Source organism: Neopelma chrysocephalum, unplaced genomic scaffold (assembly GCF_003984885.1).
Source record: "Neopelma chrysocephalum unplaced genomic scaffold, ASM398488v2 Primary Assembly neopelma1_75, whole genome shotgun sequence".
Taxonomy (NCBI): Eukaryota; Metazoa; Chordata; class Aves; order Passeriformes; family Pipridae; genus Neopelma; species Neopelma chrysocephalum.
Genome location: NW_020897736.1, coordinates 4467220 through 4489975, shown reverse-complemented (window position 1 = coordinate 4489975; position 22756 = coordinate 4467220). Strand labels below are relative to the sequence as shown.

General features: G+C 36.8%; 1 protein-coding gene across 2 annotated transcripts in view; it reads left to right on the top strand.

The window, feature by feature from the left end:
• The window catches only part of COPS2 (COP9 signalosome subunit 2), a 27097-nt gene extending 5212 nt beyond the window's left edge, over nucleotides 1-21885 (top strand). Inside the window, exons 2-13 of one of the 2 annotated variants that reach the window (XM_027688731.1) lie at nucleotides 8568-8681; nucleotides 9731-9808; nucleotides 10416-10541; nucleotides 11795-11905; nucleotides 12015-12092; nucleotides 12916-13090; nucleotides 14105-14283; nucleotides 14426-14478; nucleotides 16595-16692; nucleotides 18330-18412; nucleotides 19481-19539; nucleotides 20313-21885. In XM_027688731.1, the coding sequence (XP_027544532.1) occupies nucleotides 8568-8681; nucleotides 9731-9808; nucleotides 10416-10541; nucleotides 11795-11905; nucleotides 12015-12092; nucleotides 12916-13090; nucleotides 14105-14283; nucleotides 14426-14478; nucleotides 16595-16692; nucleotides 18330-18412; nucleotides 19481-19539; nucleotides 20313-20457 (1299 nt within the window). In that variant the 3' untranslated portion in view covers nucleotides 20458-21885. The remainder of the gene's footprint in view (nucleotides 1-8567; nucleotides 8682-9730; nucleotides 9809-10415; nucleotides 10542-11794; nucleotides 11906-12014; nucleotides 12093-12915; nucleotides 13091-14104; nucleotides 14284-14425; nucleotides 14479-16594; nucleotides 16693-18329; nucleotides 18413-19480; nucleotides 19540-20312) is intronic. The other variant, XM_027688732.1, reaches the window with a different exon arrangement.
• Nucleotides 21886-22756: the final 871 nt, after the last annotated feature.

Genomic DNA, 22756 nt, shown 5'->3' with positions numbered 1-22756 from the left:
GGGGCGCGGCCGGCGCGGAGCCGCTCCGGGCCGGGGCTGGCGCGGCGCGCCCGCCGCAGCTGCCGCCCCGCCGGGGCTGCCCCGGCAGGGAGCGCGGACAGGCAGGAGGAGTTTCCCTGCCGGGGAGGAGGGCGCGGGCAGCGGGCGGTGGGTGCGAGGGGCGGGTGCTGCCGTGGGAGCAGCCCCCGGCCGCCTCTCCCTGGAGGAGCAGGCTCCGGGCCGGGCAGGTGGATAGGCCCGGGCTGGCCCGCGGGCTGGCCCCGTGTCCCCGCAGGGCTCGGGGGTGAGGGCAGGCTCCGATGCGCTGCCCCCCCTCCCTCCCTCCCTCCTCCTGCCCCCGGCCCGACTGTCGGGCACGAAGTAAAGTGATAAAGTTGCCCGCCCTCCTCCCCGCCCGCGGCTCCGAGAGGCCCTTGGGGGTGGATGCGGTTCATGTGCTTGTGCGGGCGACAAACTGAGGGAAAAGTGGGGGGAAGAGAAAGGGGAGTGAGGAGAAGGGGCCGCACGGCCGGTTTCTGACGCAAAACGCTGAAGGATGCGCTTGTTTTTAACTTTTTGTCTTTATAGCCTTAGCGAGCGTTTTGCCACCCCTGTTTTGCTTTTAATTGCAAGGTTTGGGGGGTTTTCCTGTTATCATTTTACTAAATGTTGACATCAGGTTTTGTCCTAAGCTTTTACAGTTAAAAAAATTGCTGCTTTTCTCATTGGTTTTATTTATATTGCCCTTGCTTGTTGTTTTTTTCCGCTTTTACGAACTTTCCATGGGGTTTTAAACTAGAGACATTTAAAAAAAACCTTGTGTATGGTTGAGGCTTCAGTGCTGCAAACTCTAGACACTTGTTTCTGGAAGATTTGCTTTCTAACAATTATTTGGTAATCCTTGCTACTTATGAATTCACTTAAAATACTTACCTGATTTTATTTGAAATAGTTTCTGGGCAGTGTTTATTATGAGCCGCTCAGAATGGCTGGATGACATTAGATACAGAATAAAAGCACCTGGGTTTGGTTTTGAGGGATTTTTTTCATTCATATGGGAGTGCTTATGACCAGCGTTGTTATCATAAACCTATGAGCTGCTTGTGTCAATGTTCCAAGAACTGGTAGTGTTCTCCTTAAGTCTATGAATGAAATCACAGACTTTCAGAAACAAGGTTACTGAAGGAAATACACAGAGACTGTTTAAAACATTGTTCCAAACCGAATTTTCATTCATTTTCATTAACACTGAAATTGGTGTCCTGATTTACTATACTATGGTTTTTTTCCACATGATATAATCAAAGGAGAATTCATGTTGAATATCCATCCATAACATGAGAACTGAACATGTCGAGAAACTGTTGGAATTGCATTTTTCAGTCTTTAAAGGTACAAATTTGAGTAAGACTGCAGCTCAAACTCATGCTGCATTTTGTCAGTTTTCACTAAGAATGGTTTAATGCTTTTTCCTGTGTTTCTTTCTTCTGAAGTATGTACTTTCTCATTGGAAAAACCTTGCTTGTGGCAGGTTTCAGCCTCTGACTGTAGTTACTTTCACTGGAATATTTTCATCATCATTAATTACCCCTAGCCCAGACCTTTCCAAAATTTAAAAATACTGCTTGTAATAATTAGGAGCGTGTTAGTTTTTTCTTTTCAGTATGTAACTCCCATGTAAAGCATTAACTAAAGCTACAGATTTTAAAATTTAATTTCAATTCATAACTGATGGGGAAAAAAAACCCCCAAAATTGAATAATCAAAATATTCCAGCTAGACTGGTTTCAGCATTCCAGGACTAACAGACTGTGATTGGCTGTTGTTTTCAAATGTGCTCCAGACTGTAATTGTAGTGTTCCACAGAATTGTTTCAGAAAAAAGTTAAGGCCCCTGAAGATAGGGCCTGGTTTCATCTTTTCATGTTGATATAAAACTAGTTAAATTAAGAGAAGACTGTATAAGGGGATGCATGATTCTCAAGTACAGTGAAAAGGCTGCTGCAGAAGGCTTTGCAACAAAAAAAGGAGTACAAGACAAAATACTCAGACCAGTGCAGAGCTGAAAATAAAGGAGCACACGTGAGTGCGGGTGAATACTTTTTTTGAGGAATAGGAGGAGAGGCAGTAATTAGAGAAACAGTTAAGGAAAGAAGAAATAGCAATTTTGTCAAAATACAGTATGGTGAAACTAGGTTCAGGTTTCCCAGGGTAGCTACTAGCATAACAACTGTACTGAAGACTCCCCAAAAAATTCATTTTGTCAGCTTTTATTAGAAGTGATTATGGCTCTTTAAATGTGCACTTGACCTGCTGATTATGGAGAACCAGTCAGTTAAATTTCCTTAAGTATGCAAATGTTTCACACTTGAATTGGAATGTGAACAGATATTCTGAAGGCCTAGCTCTTTCCCAACTTCATCATGGAATTTTGTATAATTAGAGTAATTACTACACTGTTAAACAATTGGAAGACTAGCCACTTTACAGTTGTACTTGACTGTTTCTATTTAGTTTTTCATTGGGTAAAAAGTCAAGGTTTTGTATGTAAATGACCTCAGTCACTCCTAGAGAAGTTAACTTTATTTACTGGAGGTCTTGATATCAGGAAGAAATTCCATTTATATTTGTGTGGATGGACCTAGATTCACAGTTTGCTGCTAATGTGCAGTGACAGCCTTGATTATAACATGGATTATTCCACTTCATGCTTCAATGAACAGAATAATGTTTACTGGTCATTAGAAAACCACTCAATTTTCATTTCTAGTTTAATTTCTAAACTCGAATTTCTAGCTTTTAGGTGCCTTACATGACTTCAGTCCAAGTTCTTTTTACTAGATCCAGCCTGAGGGTGGAGAAGGACAGGGAGGGAAGGACCATTGTAAATTCCATTTTTGTTTTCAGTCTGGGACAAAAGACTATGTTTAGAATTGACTTTGAGGCTAAACTCAGCCTTCATCCAGAAATTGATTCTTCCAGGCGCAATGACAAACACATTGACAGTTGTTGTAGTACATCTACTGAATTGTTTTGTTTTGTTTTGTTTTAAATAAACAAGGAATTCGTCTGTGGTGTTCTTAAGTATCGTGTTCTGAAATTCAACTTTAAAATTAAAGGAAGGTTGGACAAATCTGTTTTCTGAGCAACTGGTCCTTTTTATGTTACGGAGTTGTATGATTTCAGTGACTTGAGTGGAAAAGCTGGATAAAATTCTGAGGAACAGCCATCAGTTTGCACCCTGCTGAGAGGGCTACAGGTTCATGAGGATTGACGTGGCTCAAGTATGGGGAGCATCCCTTTAGATTACTGAGGATTTCCTGTTTCAGACTGTGATGATATTGGGAAATAGGTACTCTTATTATTTATTTCAAGCTACATGAATTGGTTCATTCTTTCTTTCCAACAGAGAGAAATATACTCCATTTCAAAAGGAATTTTTTTATGTTACCAAACTTGATAACCAATCTTGTCAGTAGGTAGAGACATTATCCTATCTTATATTGATGCATTGAAATTTTATGCAGATATTGTCACCTCTTCCCAACTGTTCATGTTTCACTATTGCCATTATTTTAATAAATACATAGATATGTTGCAGACAAGAAAGTGATAATGCTGCACAAACAGGCTTTTACAACTAAAGAAATACCAAATCAAGCAGATCCAGTTTACCCTCTTCTGTTTCCTTGTTATGTTTAATTACATTAGTATGTGATTTTAAAAAATAAAAGTGAGCTTCACAGAGGACATAGGATGTACTGTTCTCTGAATTAATTACTGCTTCATATTCTATAGAGTTTCAGCATATGTCCTGATATTTTATTTTATGCATTCTCTTCAGACTTATCTATAAGCACAGAATTGATATATATGGGGCTTGTTTTGCTCATTGAAATGTCTCAGAAGGAACTATTGAGGTAAAAAGCCTGAGAATAATTAGTCAGTAAATTTTTTCTGTCTGACCAGTGACAAGTGTCAGTAAGTTCTGGTTTTTGTTGGCTTTTTTTGACAGTTATTCAGCACTGTGTTCAGAACAGAGCTCTCCAGGATCTGATATGCACTTGGGTGCTTAACAGAAGCAAATTAGATCTAAGTTATGCTCAGAACTGGACTTTCAGAAAAGGATGCACGTGACTGTAGGAGAGCTGTGTGACAGAGGTAGAAAGTAAAGGCACCTTTTTACTGTACTCTTTACATGTCATAATACCAGGTTTCTCCTTCTGCAGTCTCCTGTCTCATTTCTGTGCATCCTCCAACTGGAAAAAAAATTAAAACAGAGTCTTTCACGGGACTCCTCTGACGCCACTGCAAATGGCTGGTTTCACAGCCTTCTATTCCTGATGTCAGCCCTGGTGTGAGCCAGCAGGCACGGGATGACTTGCACAGTTAGTGAGTAGGAGCAGAAGAGCAGAGACCTGGAATGTGGAAAAGAAACCAGGCCTCCCAATGAGGCAAGCTGAGTGCTTGCAGGCTTCTCACACAAATCACACTCTTGTTTTTGCTCCCAGCGTTTGCCTCTGTTCTTTTCCTCCTTGCTCTTTTGCATTCCAGTCTTACTGCTTTCTTTATATTCATGTGCCTGGATACCAGCAGCAAATGCTCTTAGAAACTGGTACTTGCTTTTTGTCCTGATGCCTGCAGGCCAGTGGTCCAGGAAGAGCAAATGCAAAGAAAGTTGTGCTTAGCAGACCTCCTGAATGCCATGGTTAGGAAACAAAGTTAGCTGAAGTAAAACTAAATTTGTACCCGACTTATTCTCAGAAACAATTGTACTTCATAAAAAAAAATAAAATTTGTTTGAGTCAGCCAAATGGTTGAAATTTGGTAAAATTACCAGCAATTGAAAATTGACAGTAATAAGTATTTTCAACAATGTCCTTGAAGGATTCATTTTTACAGAAATAGATCTCTTTATATTCTCTTTCTTCTGGAAAGTTATCTTTGTATAGCTACTTTCCCCCTCTTTTTTTGAGAAAGGCTTGCAAAGTTTGGTTCCTGTAGAGCTGGTGAATGACAAACAGTGAGCACTGGGGGGCTGCTCTCTCAGCCCAGCAGGATCAGCCATCAGCAAGGACCCTACAGCATAAACCCCTCAATTGCTGCAGGGAAGGGCAAAGGGATGCTGGGAACACAAATGGACAGGGAGGATCTGGGAGCACTGGGTGCTCTTAACCTGCCTTTGCTGCTGGAGAAACTGCAAATGGATCCGTGCACTAAAAAGGATGATTAAAGCTGACTGGGGTGAACTGACTTCTGTGTGTGCTCATTTTAGAAACTGAGGCTTAATGTTTTATAGTTGTTTACTAGATAAAATGAATTTTATGAAAATACGTAATGTAATAAAGACTTGCTAATTAAATTGGTTCCTTGGTACTAATTTAACTTTTAATAAAACTATCTGAAAGAGCTGTGTTCCAGGCAGAGTAAGCTATGTCAGGGGTTTTATCTCCATTACAGTTGAGCTAGTGTGGTAATTTCTCTTCCCCCAAGAAGTGATGGGATGGGATTCTGTTGTTTATAACTGAATGCATTTATAACATGGAACAATGCTTAAATAATGTCTTAACCTCTTTAACTGCATTTTTTCCGGACTCTATCAGGGCTTTCTAATTTTTTGAGTACTAAAAAAAAAAACCCACTTGGTTTGATCTCTGAGCAGGGAAGAACCCAGGGGTTTTCAAAGATCAGTTCTGCATACTCAGGCTATGTTTTTTTCATTCGAACTTATAATGTTGATGTCCATTTGAAAAATATCACCAGGATCTGAATTTTAAAAATTCTTAGGCCTGTGAGTTTTTTTACATCAGCTGGAGATAAAGTATCACACAGGTGATATTTGATCTTGAAGTTCTAATTAAGAGTGTTGGTCACTGTGCAGATTGTTAGGTCTAGATCCTATAGTAGAAATTTTTAGAGTTATTTAGAAATGCTTTTTTGTAAACTGTATATTTCTACTTAATTTGCAACAAACTTCTAAACTAAAAGGGTTGAGCTGGGAAAGTTGTTCAAGCAGGAAGCAGGGGCATTAAAAATGAGGGTGAGGAAAGGTTAGGCTTTTGCTATCTGAATTTATTGTTAAAAGAACGTTTCTGTTTCCAGAACTGAGAAGGAAATGCATCTTTTTCTTAGTTTCACCTTTGAGGATACAGCTTCATGCTTCCCTCCTTCTTTCCTTTTGCTTTTGGCAGAAGCTGAATGTTTTTACATTTGTATCCTACTGCACTAAGCCATCTCTCCATCAAAAGAAGGCAGAGTGCTGGTCCTTCTGAATTTATCACCACTGATATAATTAGCATCAGTGCTTGAACTAAGATACAGTGTCTACATGGCTGATTTTTTTAAATATTGTGTACAGATTAATGGCATCATCTCATACTTAGTTCAAGGTTTGAAAGTTTTCTTCGCAGCTATTAAGTCTAAATATGTCTTTTAAAGTAACCACCTTACATTTTCTCCCTTAAAACTTTGAGTCCATATCAACATCCTGAATCTGATGTGAGGCAAATAGGCATCAAGTGAAGAAAAAATACAGCTGTGAGACTTCGATGCATTTCAAAGCATTTCCACTGGGGAAAAAAATTATCTCTAGACTTAACACTTCTTCTTTATTATGTATTAATATTATGAAAATAGCTTTATGGGATATTTAAGTATCATTGAGAAAAATTATCTGAAAAAAGGCTTCTTGCATGAATCCACATCCAGAATCCCTGCCAGAGCTAAGAAGAAAATTCAGATGTTCCTGGCTTTAGGCTACCAAAGCATATTGCCTCCTAAAAGGAATTAATTTAGTTTGCTTTCCTTTTATCTTTACAAATAGTCACTTCTGCCAAAAATATTCCCCATTGTTCAAGTTAAGCATAAACAAGACATCAGCTGATTACACATATCTTAAAAGTTATGTTGTTTAATTTTTGGCAGCCAGTATTTCCATAAGGTGCCTGATACAGCTGTTGACATCATGTTCACGCACTCGGAGCTGCTGCTCCACCAGAGCTGGATCAATAAAGACTTCACAAAAACAAGCTGACCAAAATGAAAGCCTGCCCAACGAAATGAGACACTTCCTGTTTTCTTTGCTGTTTTCAGTATTAAGTTTTTATAGCTCTGTGGGAATTCAGAAAACAGGTTTGTGGAATTGAGACCATTCATTCTCACTAATGCTAATACTTTGTGGAGTGAAAACAAATACATACCTGGGCAACTTGCCTACATGTTACAAATAGAAACATGAACAGGTAGAAGGACAAATGTCTCAAGTACTCTGTTTAATAAAATCTGAGTCAACTGTGAGCTCCCATGATTAATTTTTCCATTAGAACTTTAGAAAACTGAAACTTTGAAAGATTTGCTTTCAGTGCAGGGAGGAGAGAGCTAATTTAAAACTTCTCTTTTGTCTCATCTTTTTTCATTCCTTCTCATGGTTTTGAAGGAGTCCATTAATAGTAGGACATATGAATGAACAAAAGAGTAAATGTGCCTGATGAAGTACAACAAAAGAATAAAATCCAGCTTAAAAAAGGGCACCTTACTATGCATTGTTTATGTTGTTACAATGGAAAGTTACTGTGACAACAGTAACTTTCAGATTTAAACAGATTCTGTTAAACAGTTCATCTCCTAATAGCCAAGGACCCTATTCAGAGGAGTTGGCTTGAAAATTCAGAGGTGTGAAGTGGTTTTGAATCGTGTAAACCTCACACGAAATTCTTATTTTAGCTTTGTTAGTGTTTTGTAATTCAGACACACAACGTTGTCCTTCACCAAAAGAAGATAAAATGTGTTGAGGAATTTTCATCAGAAGAAGTCTCGGAGTACTTTTTTAAAAAATAAAGTAATAATTGGTAGAAGTAAATACTTCAATTTGTTTGGCACTAGTGTACATGATGGGTAATTATTTGATTAAATTATTGTGCCTGTGCCCCACCCCACTGTCTTTGGCAGCATCCTTAGCATTTTCTCAATCATCTCCTGCTTCTCAGCACAGAAGCAGCTGGTGTTCTCATTATTCTTTTTTTTTGAATTTCCTTACACAAGTATGAATCGTTATGGCATAAAAAGGCAGATTGGAGTGAGATTCATGGAAGCATTTGATATCCTCCATAGCTGAATCATTCCTTGTGCAGCAGCTCAGCCACAGTCTGTTCTGGGGATGGCAGAGGTGGTAGCACAGGGTGCCTGTTGGAGATCCAGTGGGCAGCTCGTTTCCTGCTCCACACAGAAGTGACAAGAGCTGTTGGGCATCTGTCCTTAAACACGGGCATTGGCAGAATTCCAACAATCCAGTCTGTACTTGTCATGAAGGTGAAGCTGGTAGAGCTGAGAGTTCATTAATGCAGAAAGAAATCTGCTGGCAGGCAGATGTTGGTGGTTGGTGAGTCTGGTCTGGTAAAGGGAGAGATTAAATCACCATAAGGGTCCGTACCTGTCACATGCTCTAAAACTGAACATTTCCTGTTAGTTCCCAAGCATTCTGTATCAGTTGGAGCAATATGTCTTACTATATTTTATCCATTTTCAGCAGGTTATTAGATGTTCTGAATCTTTCTTTTTTTCTCTTTTTTTTTTCTTCCCTTTAAAATGTAGGAATATTCTGAGGACAGCAATTCTGAACCAAATGTGGATCTGGAAAATCAATACTACAATTCCAAAGCTTTGAAGGAAGATGATCCCAAAGCAGCATTAAGCAGTTTTCAGAAGGTTTTCCATCTTTATGTTCTATCTCCTCTTTTTATATTAATTCACATTTTAAAATACTTGCTTACCATTTGAGTTATTTTCTGGAATTTTAAGATTAATTTTTATGTTTACTACTATGCTAAGTTTATCACTGGACAACTTAAAACTCTTGGCTGACTGCCTTTCAGGATCATTCTTGGGGATCATAAATAGGATATGAAATAGTCTTATTTTATCACAGATCTGAGTTTTTCATCTTCAGGATTTACTAAGTTAATTGAACAGTTCTAAATGTGTTTTCACGTGCCAACAATAGAAGCCAGATCTATTTGTGTTTTTTTTAATGAAATGGTGTTTTCCCAAGTGGTTTATGTAACATATTATATTTGGTTTGCTATCTGATTCCAAAGCCTTAAATGTATAAATACTAAGTGACACAGAGTTTCTTTTCTTCATCTCAGTTTTAAATTTTTTGTTTGCACACTGCTACCAGAAAGCAGTATGTTAGATGTAACTTTTTAAAGGAAAAGTAGGTATTTGTATCTCTTGGCTTATTTATAGTGTATAACAGAATTATATACATGACTTCAAAAAAACTTTCCAAAATTTTTACTTACGAAACATTCCCTTAACTGTGTTACATTAAAGCCTAGAAGCTTTTCTGCTGTAATTCAGAATTGTACTTCTTTAACTAATTTAGTCAAAATTGAGTTGAGTCAGTTTTGCAGGGGGTGGTAAAACTTCTTTGTGCATATGTGTTTATGGAGCAGTGGTAAAGTTTAGTGTTTGGCACTAAAGGTCAGTGTTTGCTGCTAACAACAACAATCATATTCACCCTCCCTTCAGCAGCTAAGTTGTGAAAACTTGTAAGATACAAACCTCTCACTAATCTTTTCAATAATACCAGGAAAGAGTAAAATCAAAGAACAGGGCAGAGTTAACATTACTTGGTAAGGAACAAAGTGGGGGGGGAAAGGGATATGTACATTTGAAAGATATAAAGATATAAAATGGATTTAAGTTTGAATAAAGCTTTTATAAATATTGTGCAAAAAATTCTTCTATTTCAGGTATTGGAGCTCGAAGGTGAAAAAGGAGAATGGGGATTCAAAGCTCTGAAGCAGATGATTAAAATAAACTTTAAATTGGTAGGAATTCCAGCTATCACTTGGGAGTAAATGGCATAAATACGTATTTGATCCAGAGACCTTAAGTTATTATTCTGATTTACCCCCATGACAACTAAATCTGCCAGAACTTGTCTTTTGCAGCCTTTAGTGGCTACCACAGACCTGGCAGGAAAATGATGGGGTGGTTGCAAGTCAAAGGCAAAGTGGATGCAAAATAGCTGCTGTAGTCAGCTGATACTCTCTGAAAGTCTGAGGCTCAGTCCTTGCTGTCCTGAGGTGTCACACCAGGGAAAAATGTTCATGTTCTTGTGTGTGTGCCCTGCACCAAGACAGAGCAGTGAAACATTTATATGCTGCATGTGCAGCTGTTCCAAACAGTTGTATGGCCAACTCTGGTTTCTTCATTGAGATAAATATTTTAAATGTCTATTCCATGCAGTGCTGATGAAGTTATTTCTGATTCTGCTGCTTATGAATAACGTGGTGATGTAAAAGTTCAAATAGCAACCACTCACTGCTGCATGGTCCTTCTGTTATGCTTTATTTCCTGTGTGCACTTGCAAGATACAACTCAGTTTTTAATCATTAAAACAAAAATTATAATGTAATTTTGTTTTTCTTTTAGACTAACTTCCCTGAAATGATGAATAGGTATAAACAGCTACTGACCTACATACGGAGTGCAGTTACAAGGAATTACTCTGAAAAATCCATCAATTCTATTCTTGATTATATCTCTACTTCCAAGCAGGTTGGATCATCAGTTCTTTCATCTTCATGGTTTTCTGTTTTGCATTTTAACTATGGACTTTTGTGTTTGGTTTGGGCTTTTTTGATCTCAGATAGAATATTATTTCCTACATTTTGTGGATTCTGTTAAAACATATAACTTTTCATAAATTTGTCCTTTTTTGGCAATACTTACCTGGGTTTTCTATGCTCATAAATAAGTACTTTTTTTTATTGGCATACTAGCTGCACAGTATCCAGTGCCCTCTCAAAGTAATTTTTAATTAAACAATGCTTTTTTTTTTTTTTTACTTTTGGGGGGGAGAGGGGAACCTTTGGTATGAAATACTGCCTGTGTGTGAGTGACCTGTGCCAGTGAGGTACATGGTCACAGCCCAGCTCCTTTTCTTTTGTGTTGGTTTAGAAGCTTTACAGAGAGTAGGAAGCTCCCCTAACTGACTACCTGGGGGGATCACTGGTTTTTAGTGATGACTCTTCAGTCATTAGCACAGTCTTTCCTGTCCTGCTGCTCTTAGGAAGTGAAGGTTTAGTAGCTGAATGGTTGGTTACCCTTAAGGTCTAAAGGATTGTCTTAGACTATTCCTTTCTTGGCAAAGATTAGTCTCTGGTCTAAATGCAATTGAGCCAGACCTGGAGGGACAATCTGGAAATCTTAATTTGATGTATAGTCACAGATCTGCTATCCCCAAAAGAACTACCTAATGCATTCTCTGTTTTACCTTGTAAAAGGTAACACTCAGCACTATGATTTCCATTGTAGATGTTGTATTTTTGGGTTTTGTGCAGAGAAATGATTTGATACACTCAAGAGGTTTCTTTCACTCAGCACTGGTAGTACAGAAAGGAGAAGGGATCTTTTCCTTTGACCATTTTCCTCTCTTTGTAAAGTATATTCTCTTTTTGATATGTAAATCATTTTTGGTTTTCTTCTTTTTAAGTAGGAGCAATGTTGCCTGTGTTTGTTACACAACATCAGAATTCTATTCCATGGTTATATAAGATGGGCTCTTATAAGATGCCTTTCATTTTTCACAGATGGGTGGAAATCTTGAAATGTGAATGCTTTTTAATTGTATGTTTCATATAAGAAAAACAAGTGTAGTTAGTTTTGTTACTTTAGAAGCTCTTTACAGTTTAAATGCAGACATTCAGTAAGATACAAATACCTTTCTTATTTTGAAGTTCAAGCATGCACTTTTAGTTTGTTCAGATTGACTTTATTAACAGGTACAAATTTGCTGTTTACAATTATAGAATTCTGATTTTTTATGCCAGATGGATTTGCTTCAGGAATTCTATGAAACAACACTTGAAGCTCTGAAAGATGCTAAGAATGATAGATTGTGGTTTAAGACAAACACAAAGGTAAAATATATAACTTACTGTTTTTTGCTTTTGTTTGACACCTTCAGCTAACTCTTATACTTGTGAAATCTTAATAGACCTCAGTACTTCAATTTTTTTTTCATTACAGCTTGGCAAATTATATTTAGAAAGAGAAGAATATGGAAAGTTACAAAAGATTTTGCGTCAGCTGCATCAGTCGTGCCAGGTACCTTTATATTTTTAATCACTGTGGCTTAGTAAACAACATTGATTTTGGGGGATTGGTTTTTTTTTTTTTACATCTGTTGTTGGCCTGTGGGGCATGTTGCTGAGCTTTAGTACAGAGGGAAGAAATTCTGTGCCTGATTTAATTTGTTATCTGTTTGATAACATAAAAAAAAAAAGATAAGTGTTTTATTCCTTGCTTAAAGATGATTAGGTTTCTCTTCAGTCAGGTGCAAGGATGAGAAGCACATATCAATTATCTATAATGCATAGACATTAATTTTAAAATATAGCAAAGATTCCACGTGAGCTTTATTCAAAACTGAAAGTACAGTTGTTACTTTCCCATCTGGAAGGGGAAAAAATAAATTAGCCGTGCAGCCTGCTGTGTGTGTTTGTGACAGTTTTCTTCTTTCAGTATGGAAAATAGGTTACAAATGTCTGGGAAATGGTTCTGTTACAGGCAGCACAAGATTGTATGTGTTATCTGTATATATGCATTTGTGTCAGCCATTGCATTTATGTACTGAGAGTGTGATTTAAGCAAAGTGGGAAAGAATAACAGGTAAAGTTTTGAGGAAAACATTTAATTACACAGAAATACTGACATTTTAAATAAAGGGCTTCAAAACTTGGCCTGTGATAAGTTCTTCGAGTATTATGTTTTCTGTTAAGAGTTGTATCAAAATTGCAGAGTTTTAGGAATATTCCTATTTCTGACAGGAAATTACTGAGAGTATTTGGTAATCAGTTTTTTACTAGTATAAAACTGAAATTGCTGTTCTCTTAAAATTTCACAGTATTTATTACTTAATCTGTCCTAGACTGATGATGGGGAAGACGATCTAAAAAAAGGTACTCAACTATTGGAAATCTATGCTTTGGAAATTCAAATGTATACAGCACAGAAAAATAACAAAAAACTTAAAGCACTATATGAACAGTCATTGCACATCAAGTCAGCCATTCCTCATCCGCTGATCATGGGAGTTATCAGAGGCAAGTTCATCTTGAATTTTTCATTTAACTTCTGTTGCATAGATTAGTTTTATGAAAATCTGAGAACTAATGGGTTTTTTTCAGTTCCAGCTATAAAGACAGAGGATCCTGTAGATTCAGAGGCTGAGCTCTCATCGTGTAGGACGTAGCTCTGCTGTTCTGGTGCCCGAGTACCGAATGCACTGGTCACAAGGGCAGGACAGTTGGCCATATAAATGTTAGGAAAGAAGCAGTAGAAAGAAAAAAAAGGAAGACTTGAGCTGTTTGGCACCATGGCAAGCAACAAAAGATAAATGCAAAGGCATTTTCAGAGAATAAAAACAAAGGCTTGACAGGAAGGGCTGCTGGCAGAAGGGACTGCTGTTTCTGTAATCCCCTTTGGTAAATTTGTGCTCGACGTCTCACCTCACTGAAATTCAGCAGGAACTGAAGGGCTTTAAGATGTACTTGAAAATATTATTTGTTATCTGCAGTGATGAATTGTAGTGGAAACACGCTGTGTGTCTTGGAAAAAAACCCCTTTCTCCAGAATACTGTTGTGCCTTCCCTCTTCCGCTACTGTAGGCACTTGCACAGACAATCAGGCAGCAGTGGGTACTTCAGGAGATAGAGAGTATTTCTCAGTTTTTCTGTGCAGTTTTGCTCAACAGATAGGGGAGATTCCATAAATATAGGATGTCTGTTGCCATTGAAATGGAGATAAATTCCATTTCAGTTTTTAGAGTATTTTAACATAAGGGTGAACTAATTATTGGCTATGAGAATTAGTGTTCTTTTAGTTTTACGATATGGGTTGGGTTTTGTTTGTTCTTCTCTGAAATGAGTTTATCCAAATGGCAGCACTGTATGTGAAGCCCTAATGCTTTTTTTTTCCTGGTGATTTCAGAGAATGAAATGACTTCTGAAAATATTTCAGTCATCTATTTAGAAATAGCGTGGAACTTGGGTACAATTACTGTAGTCAGCAACAAGCACGCAGTGTTCCTTTTCTCTTCATCTGTGTTTTCTTTTCAGAATGTGGAGGCAAAATGCACTTAAGAGAAGGAGAGTTTGAAAAGGCACATACTGATTTTTTTGAAGCATTCAAGAATTATGATGAATCAGGGAGCCCCAGAAGAACCACTTGCTTAAAATACTTGGTCTTAGCGAACATGCTCATGAAGTCTGGAATAAATCCATTTGACTCTCAGGAGGTATTTTTTTTCTTTTTCCTTCACATTCCCCCCCCCCATTTCCCCCCCTTTTTTAGTTTACAGAGAAATTACCCAAAAGATGAAAATGGACAAAAAATATTTAAAATCTAAGGTTGCATATTGTGCTTTCTGTTCTTTGTAGGCTAAACCATACAAAAATGATCCAGAGATTCTAGCAATGACGAATTTAGTAAGGTAAGATTTTATTTTTTCTGGAGAAGAGAACAAAAAAAAAATAAAAAGATATAGTGTCCAAACCAAAAATGAAATATTTTTAGAGATGACTTTTCTCTATACAGCTAAGACAGTTATTTCATCAATATTGAGCAAGTATTTGTACTGTTTTTCTTAAGGAACTTACTTAGTATGAGATACCAAAGTATCTGTATTATACCAGGTAGGAATACAAGAGACATGCTGTTTCTTCTGCTATCCTGAATTTTTTATGCAGTGGCAAAAACCTAATTTCTATCCTTAAATAAAAACTGTCCCACCTTGTACTACAACTGGTCTTTAGGGCTGACTAAGTTGACTGACATGTCATATCAAAGCCAATAGAATAATTTGATGCATGGGTATGTCATGATTACTAAAGGAGCTTCATAATTTAGGAATAGAAAAACTGAACTCTCAGGTGATCTCCTCTATCCTTCAAACACACATGAAAATCAACAGAAGGCCAAATTACCTCTTACAGGCCACTGTGATATGAGGACTTTCAGTGTATTAAGATCATAAGTAAAATAAAGTGAACTGAGGCAGGGTTTGTGTACTGTGCTTTCAAGCTGCCCTATTCCATCCATTCTATCCTGCCTTTGCTTTATCAAGTTAAAAAAAATAAACAATACATAGGAAAAGCTTTCCCACCTTTTCATTAGGTAAGAAGCAGTGTCTGCTCACATTCTGAAATGCACAGTTGATCTCTTGTTGGAACAAACCCTGCTCTGATACTGCTGTGGTGCTGTGCCATTGCATGCATACAAATTGTTTCTGGAAGTGAGGATGTTCATCCATTTTTGACACAGTGGTTGAATAAATTATTTGGCAGTTCATTAAGAGACTACTCCCAGTAATTCATTCCACTTTAGATGTGTTTTTTCTACTTCACTGTCATAGTTCCTTGTGAATTTGAGGCAGAAGGAACTCCAGATGGCCTTACCCAATTTGATTTTATTCATATTCCTAATTTATATCTTTTATCTTGACATTTGAGTATAACTGCTTCTATAAAATTAATAATGCAATTAAAGCAGTGTAGATAAGAAATATGCAGAAGATAAAATAATTTCAAAGATTACAATTATGTTTTAAATCTTTTCTATACAGTGGGAACTTATATGTTTTACCTAAGATAAAAAGAGACTTCTGAAATAAACAATAAAATATACTGAACTGAAATTCCTTTTAACTATTAAGTAAATGTTTCATGTGATACAGTCCATGCCACTCACATAACTCCATTTATAAACTACTCAAGTTCTACCTTAAATGTAAGAAGTCTTTTTCTTGCCCATTTTAATAAAGGATGAATCTTTTTGACCAGTTTCAAAACAATTTTAAAATGTACAGACTGGGAAGGAAAAATAAACGTTGTTTTTAAAATGTTTGATGTCAGTATTAAAAAGAAGTGGAAAGGATGTGTTTCAAGAAAAAGGTCTTGTTTCAGTAGTTACAGCTCTTGATCTTTAAATGATGCTGTGGTGCCACTATGGAACCCACCTGTTTGTAACCCTTTCTCAGATAACAAGATTGACTGACTAGTTAAAGGATATATACACAAATAAGGTATAAATAAAAATCTAAAACATAATTTTATGTGAGAATTACTGATGGTTAATCCTGGAAGTCAGGATTTCTTCCATCTTCCAGTATTTTTAGAATTCAGCTCAAGATGGACATTGTAGAGACAGCAACTGCCTTCTACGCTGTTTTTAGCTCTTATTTCTGCCATGAATTATGAGTTATTGAAGCCAAAATTCATGTAATGGTACTTTTCAAAACTGGCTATTTTTAGGGTCTAAGCTTTTTTAAAGAAGTAAGTACAGAAAGTACAAAAGTTTTGAAACTAGAGTGCACTTGTGGAATGACTAAATGTTCATACTAAACTTCAGTAAATGCTCTTAAAATTGAAATAGGAGAAAGGTCATTTCTGTTGCATTTCATCTTGAGAGAGTTTTTTGCTCATAAAGGTTCTGAATGTAATTATTTGCCACCAACGCTTAATACATGTTTGTATAGAAGATGTAGAACATCATCTTATATAAGTCTGTAACTTTTAGAATAATAATTCAGTCTCTTGTTTTTTCTGAAGTGCCTATCAGAATAATGACATCACTGAATTTGAGAAGATTCTGAAAACAAATCACAGCAACATCATGGACGATCCCTTCATAAGGGAGCACATTGAAGGTATTTTTGAAGGCTATTTTAATCCTTTTTGTTTTCACTACTTGGTAAGCTGCTGGCTTTTTTCTATTTTTTTTCTTCCCCATGGTTTACTTTTCTTCTTGGCAGACTGAGAGTTCTTTGTAATTACTTGTTGACAATTCCTTCACTGTTTACAAGTTCCTTAGGAGTTGGTCAAGGCCAGCATGCATCCAGGCATGTGGCATGACTGTGAAGAATTGCAGGAATGGTGGAGAAAGTTCTAGCAAGAGGGGATGTTCTAAGATAATATCTATGGTGGTATGAAGACACTGAGTATTTTGAGTGGTTTGCTTTGGGTTTTTTTTTCCCATTGTAAGGGTGAAATGAGAGCAGCCCTTACCTGTAAAGGTGGCTTGTAAAAAATTTTTAGAATTACAGTAATACCTATACTTAATAAACCAGGAGAACACATCAACACATGCCTTTCTGTTCCAATAACATGATAAAATAAAGTTCCTCCTGCATTTTTTCATGTATTTGAGAACTGAGAAGTCTCTTCACTTGAACGTAGTGCCCAGTTCTTCAGGTGACTAATAATTCCAAGAGTAGGTCTTACTGTGGCATTGCAAGATCATTTAGCTGGACAATTATATGAAAAAAAGAGTTAAATCCAGAGACCCGATTTTCCTATACTTCTTGTTTGTAAAAGAGAACATGGCAAACAGCAGGGGAAACTAAATATAACCCTGCTGCTGCTGCTACATGTTGACTACTGGTGAGCTTCAGAGTCTTGTGGGGAGACTGTAAGATTAGAGAGATGGATGCCTGAGGAAGAAGGTGTGACAGAACTGGAAAGCAAGAGGAGAAGGACAGTTGAATCAAAGAGTTGCAGAGGATTATGTGCTAGTGATGTCTCATCTTTTTCACTTGGTAGTGATACACGACGTGGTCGTGGCTATAATGTTTACATACTTTGCCTCATTGTTTTAATCTCCTTGGTTTTATTGAGACATAATCTGGCCTTCAGTGGGTTTTTTATTATATAAACAGTCCTGTGTAACTAGTTAGGTAAAAATGGATCTAGATTTTTTTTTTCCTATTAATTTATAATTGTAATTTACGCTTTCATTTTATCCCAACTTTCTTTAATAATGTAAAAAATTCTAAAACAATTACTGCATTACTTTACCGAAGCAAAATCAGACACTTCATGCAGATTGTTTTATACTGCTTCAGTTCCTCATCATAATTATACCATTAGGCCCTGATCTTTTAGCTTTAAATGTGAATATTCCCCATGAAGTTAAATGCACGCAGACTTTTTAAGTTGCATATCCTTAAGAATACCACTTTTCACTTTTGTACAACACAAGCATTCTAGCTATAAATTAGAGGGACAGACATACCATGCAGTAATCTCTAGGACTTATGCAGTTAGTTTGAATAAGTTAAATTTTTACCAGAGAATATGTTGCTATGTTTAAACAGTTTTTGACTCTGTGTGTCCACCTTCAGGGTTGCACATTGTGTGAATCCCTTGGATTCTGCTGTGCTTCCCCTCCCACTGAATTACTACCTTAAAAGATCCTGATATTTAGGATATCTTTCTGTATGGAGTGGTGTTGCATCTTTATTTCAGTACTGTTGTTTTTACAGTGTTTATTTTTTCTTCTCTACAGAGCTTTTGCGAAACATCAGAACACAAGTGCTTATAAAATTAATTAAGCCTTACACAAGAATACATATTCCTTTTATTTCTAAGGTATGTCAATGGAGCCTTGCATTCGCTTAAATAAATGATTAATAGTGAATAAAAGCTTTTAAATAAATACAGTGCTTCCAGAAATAGATCATCTAAAATACACTCTACACCATAAAGTAGCACTGATGCACTGCTGGCAGCTTTGCAGTGAAAAAAAAGTAAATTTCAAGTGTGATCTGAGTGCTTTTTATAATATGTACTATGATATACTTCTAAAATACTCAATTACCATATTCTACTTGGTGTGGAAAATCGCATTTCTGAAGAGAAGTATAAAAAGTGGAATTTGTATAATTAAAAATGTAATTATGAATGTAAATTTTATGAACATAAAAATTAAAATTTGAATTCCTTTTGTTCCGAAGGTATCTTAAAATGTCTGTGTTGTATGAGTTACAGAACTGTGGTAGTAGAACAAACCAACCATTCTGATAGAATCACTGAATTCATTGCCTAATCTGGAAAGAACAAAATCAAACCCCAACGATAAGAGATGACTATTTCCATCTCGTGTGGGTCTGTGATTTTGCTTGCAAAAATTCACAGCATTGCAGAATGTGTCATGAAATATTAGAAGTGCCTATTTTTTATCCTTAAATTCTATTTAGAACTCTGTGTGCCTTTTTTTTTTAAATTAGACTTAGCATGTGTAAAACTTGCTTGAGCCAGAAGATGCAATTATGTCTCTAAATGGTTTTGAGTGTAGATCCATTCTTTCCTGATAATTACCGTCTTATTTTATTTCCTGGGGTTTTGTGGTTGTGGTTTATTTTGTTGTTGTTTGGGATATTTTTTATCTGTTTGTTTTTTCAGTAAGTCAGTAAAGGAACTCATTTCTGGAGCTTCCAAAATTTTGCTTCAGTCTTTTCTGAGAAGTTACTGATCTCTTGATTCTTGGCCACGTGTACTTTGGTGGAGGTCTTTTGCTTGATAGATCATTATTGAATTGATACTTTTGAACAGTAAGAAACAGAAATGAAACCAAATTCTGTATATGAAAATAAAGATTGGAGGGTTTTACTGTTGCAAAACATGATGGCAACATAATGAGTTTTCTTTTTCTTTTAGGAGTTAAACATAGATGTAGCCGATGTGGAAAGCTTGCTTGTGCAGTGCATATTGGATAAGTATGTACTTTATTCTTGATTATTGATCTTTGATTACTTTAAAATAAACTATACAAGAAGCAACAAAACATTGTTTTGGTGCATTGTGACAATACTAGTTGATTCTAGAAGTGAAAGGTAATGATGCTGACTTTGGATTTGAGCAGTAGAGTATGTTGGAAAGATGGGAGCCAAGAAAATGACACAGAGAGATTGAGTGGCATGTTTTTATTTTAATTTTAATTACATAATAAAGTGCCTTGAATTATTATGAAATTATGAAAGATACTGTTCTAAGTAATTGCTGCTTATACCCATGTATATTTTTGAGTACATTTCCAAGTTGACAAATTAGTAGTCTGCTCTCCTTAACTGGAAAAACTTGACTACAATTTCTAAAACCTATTTTTCTGGAGGGTAACTTGTTATATCTACTGCAAAAATAAAACCCATACACGAGTTTATATTTTTTTAATTTCTTTTGACATAAATCTCCATTTTTTATGTTTCCTTGACTTTCAAGAATTGTTTACCTCATACTGCTTTAGACTTTGTGTGGATCATAATTAAGCAGATAAAACGTGCAGTGCCCAATAAATTAGTCCAGTTGATTTCCAATCATGGTTACAGCTAAATAGGCAGGACTACCCAGGACAATAATTATAAAGGTGCCGAATTCTGAAATGGACTTTCTGTCTCTCTTGTATCAGACCTCTTATTTTACCTTTGATTTATTGTTAGTTCCTATTTCCACCTCCATTAGGAATTGACAGGTTTTATTTCTTTGCTTCCAGCACTATACACGGCCGAATTGATCAAGTCAACCAGCTCCTAGAACTGGATCACCAGAAGAGAGGCGGTGCCCGGTATACTGCGTTAGATAAATGGACCAACCAACTAAATTCTCTCAACCAGGCTGTAGTCAGCAAGCTGGCCTAAGAGAAAACAAGCTTCTACAAACTACTTAAGGCAACAGTGCAGTGATGTAAACCTTAAAAGAACTGGGAATGGCAAAACTACTGTCGGTTGGTGTGCCCTGAAATTATTGGAGTTATGGCAGAAGTGCTTTTTTGATCAGCTGGTTTGTGTTTTGCTGCTGCATTTATCCCAAGAAAAAAACAGCTTTAATCTCCAGAAGAAAACCAAAATGCCACGGGATTTATGCTGTATTGACATCTTGCCCTAAACATACAACATCCTAGTAATTTGTCAAGGGGCAATTGATGACCAGAGAGAAGATTTTTGTCATGATTTTAAATACACTGACACATTACTGTTGGTTAAATTTAAACATGTTTTACCTGCAGAAATTCTCTCACAGAAATAACCTGCAATAACTTGAAATGCATACCCTTTTGAACACTTCCTTTTCTCATGTATAAATTGAAATGTTTGCTGCATTTTGCAAAATGTCAATTCTCCAAAAATGTGTCCGTATATTTCTGTACCTGCAGTGTAGTAAAGGTTTAGAAGAAACCCCATAATTATAGTGGCATACTGTCACTTAGGTTTCAAGCAGCAAAATAAACAGTGCAGTTCAGAAATTGTACAGTTGTTTCTTGATGTGCTTTCATTATACTTGAATTTTTCTTGTGTTATTTTTAAAAGGAAATAGATACTACTTCAAAAATAGGTATTACTTGATCCTCACCTCATTTGTGAAGGACAATATGGAGATTTTAAGTCTGAACACCTTGATAAATGTGCTGTTGATTTTTCTTTTTTCCCCCCCTTGAAACAGTGAAACATAAATACTAAAGAGCTGACATTTAGCAGTCTTGCTCACTGACTTTCAACTTGCAAGATGCCAAACCATTACCAGCCCTGTCTGGTTATGTTGGTGGGTATTTGGCATCTCTCAGGGATATGCTCGGGTTTGATTTTGCTATTTTAAGAATGCAGGTTTGTCAAACAATACCCTGGGAATAGAAGTGCAGACCCTCTTTGCCTGATCTGTGGTCTTTTTGACTGGATTCAGTGTATATAAAATGACACTGTGGGTTTGGAGTGGGGCCCAAGTACAGTGACATTGGTCATAATGGAATCTGTTCTGTCTCAAAAGTTTGAATGTGTCCTGGTCCCTTCAGAGCTGCTATTCAAGTCCTGAACTCCTGCCACATAGCAGGCACATGCCTTTTGTGTCCTAAGATTTTGGGATCATCAGATCCATTTAAAATATAGCTGCAGTGGTGACCACAGCACCTTTTATTCCTGTAGCAGATTGTCTGGAGCTGACAGAAAAATTCCCCTGCAGGTCTCAAACGTAGAAGGAATTTTGAAGGGTCACTTCTGTAACTGAGAGTAGTGTGTGATGGTACACAAAGCAGTGTGTACCACACACAGACATTGTAATAGTAGAAGGAAAAATATGTATGTAGAGCAATTAACACCACCCCAAAAACAGTGGAAAAGCCTAATAAATTACACGTCCATCACATACATGCAAGGCACCGTGGTAGACTCCATGTTCTAGAGCAGGATTTAAATTGGTAACAGGGTGTAACTAAATAGGATAAAATTAACTTTCATCTGAAGAATAGGTATGTCCCTTAGAAAATTATTTTGCTCTGCAGTTGTCAAAGCAAGTGAATTTTTTTTCCTAGAGTTTACACAATAAAGCTCAACGTGTACCATGAGTAGCATGATGCTGAATCTTGGGTGAGCATTTCTTTATCACTAATGCTTTTTTTTTACCCATACGTATTTTTAATTTATCCACTTATTTAAACAGTGGTAAAATAAGAATATAAATTGAACTTAGTTTTTAAGCAAAAGGTTTTTTTCCTTTGTAAAATCTGTAGATAACATTGACTAAAAAGCACATTGTGTGTTGTTTCCTTACAATGCTGTGATGTGTAACATAGTTTTTACTTTGAACATTCCAATAATACCTGGTGATGTGAAGTTGAACTTAACAATACTGCACAGTAATTGGGACCCTTAGCTACAGATCCAGAGACTTTAACTTGGATAGGGAATCTTGCAATGTTCTTCCTCCCTGGGGGGCAAGGGACTGTCTCAGCTCTTTCAAGGTTCTCCTTCCCATGGAGACAGGGACAGTGACAGATATTTGAATATGTTTCCTTTCCCTGCCATTTCCCACCACCCTTGCTATGGGAAGGAACAACTCTCTTCTAAAGGAAGGGAAAAAGGAGAACTATGTATAAACTTACAATCACTGAAAATAAAAAAGTCTCCTTGACTTTGTCTCTTGTACCTGCTGTAACCTTCCCCATCC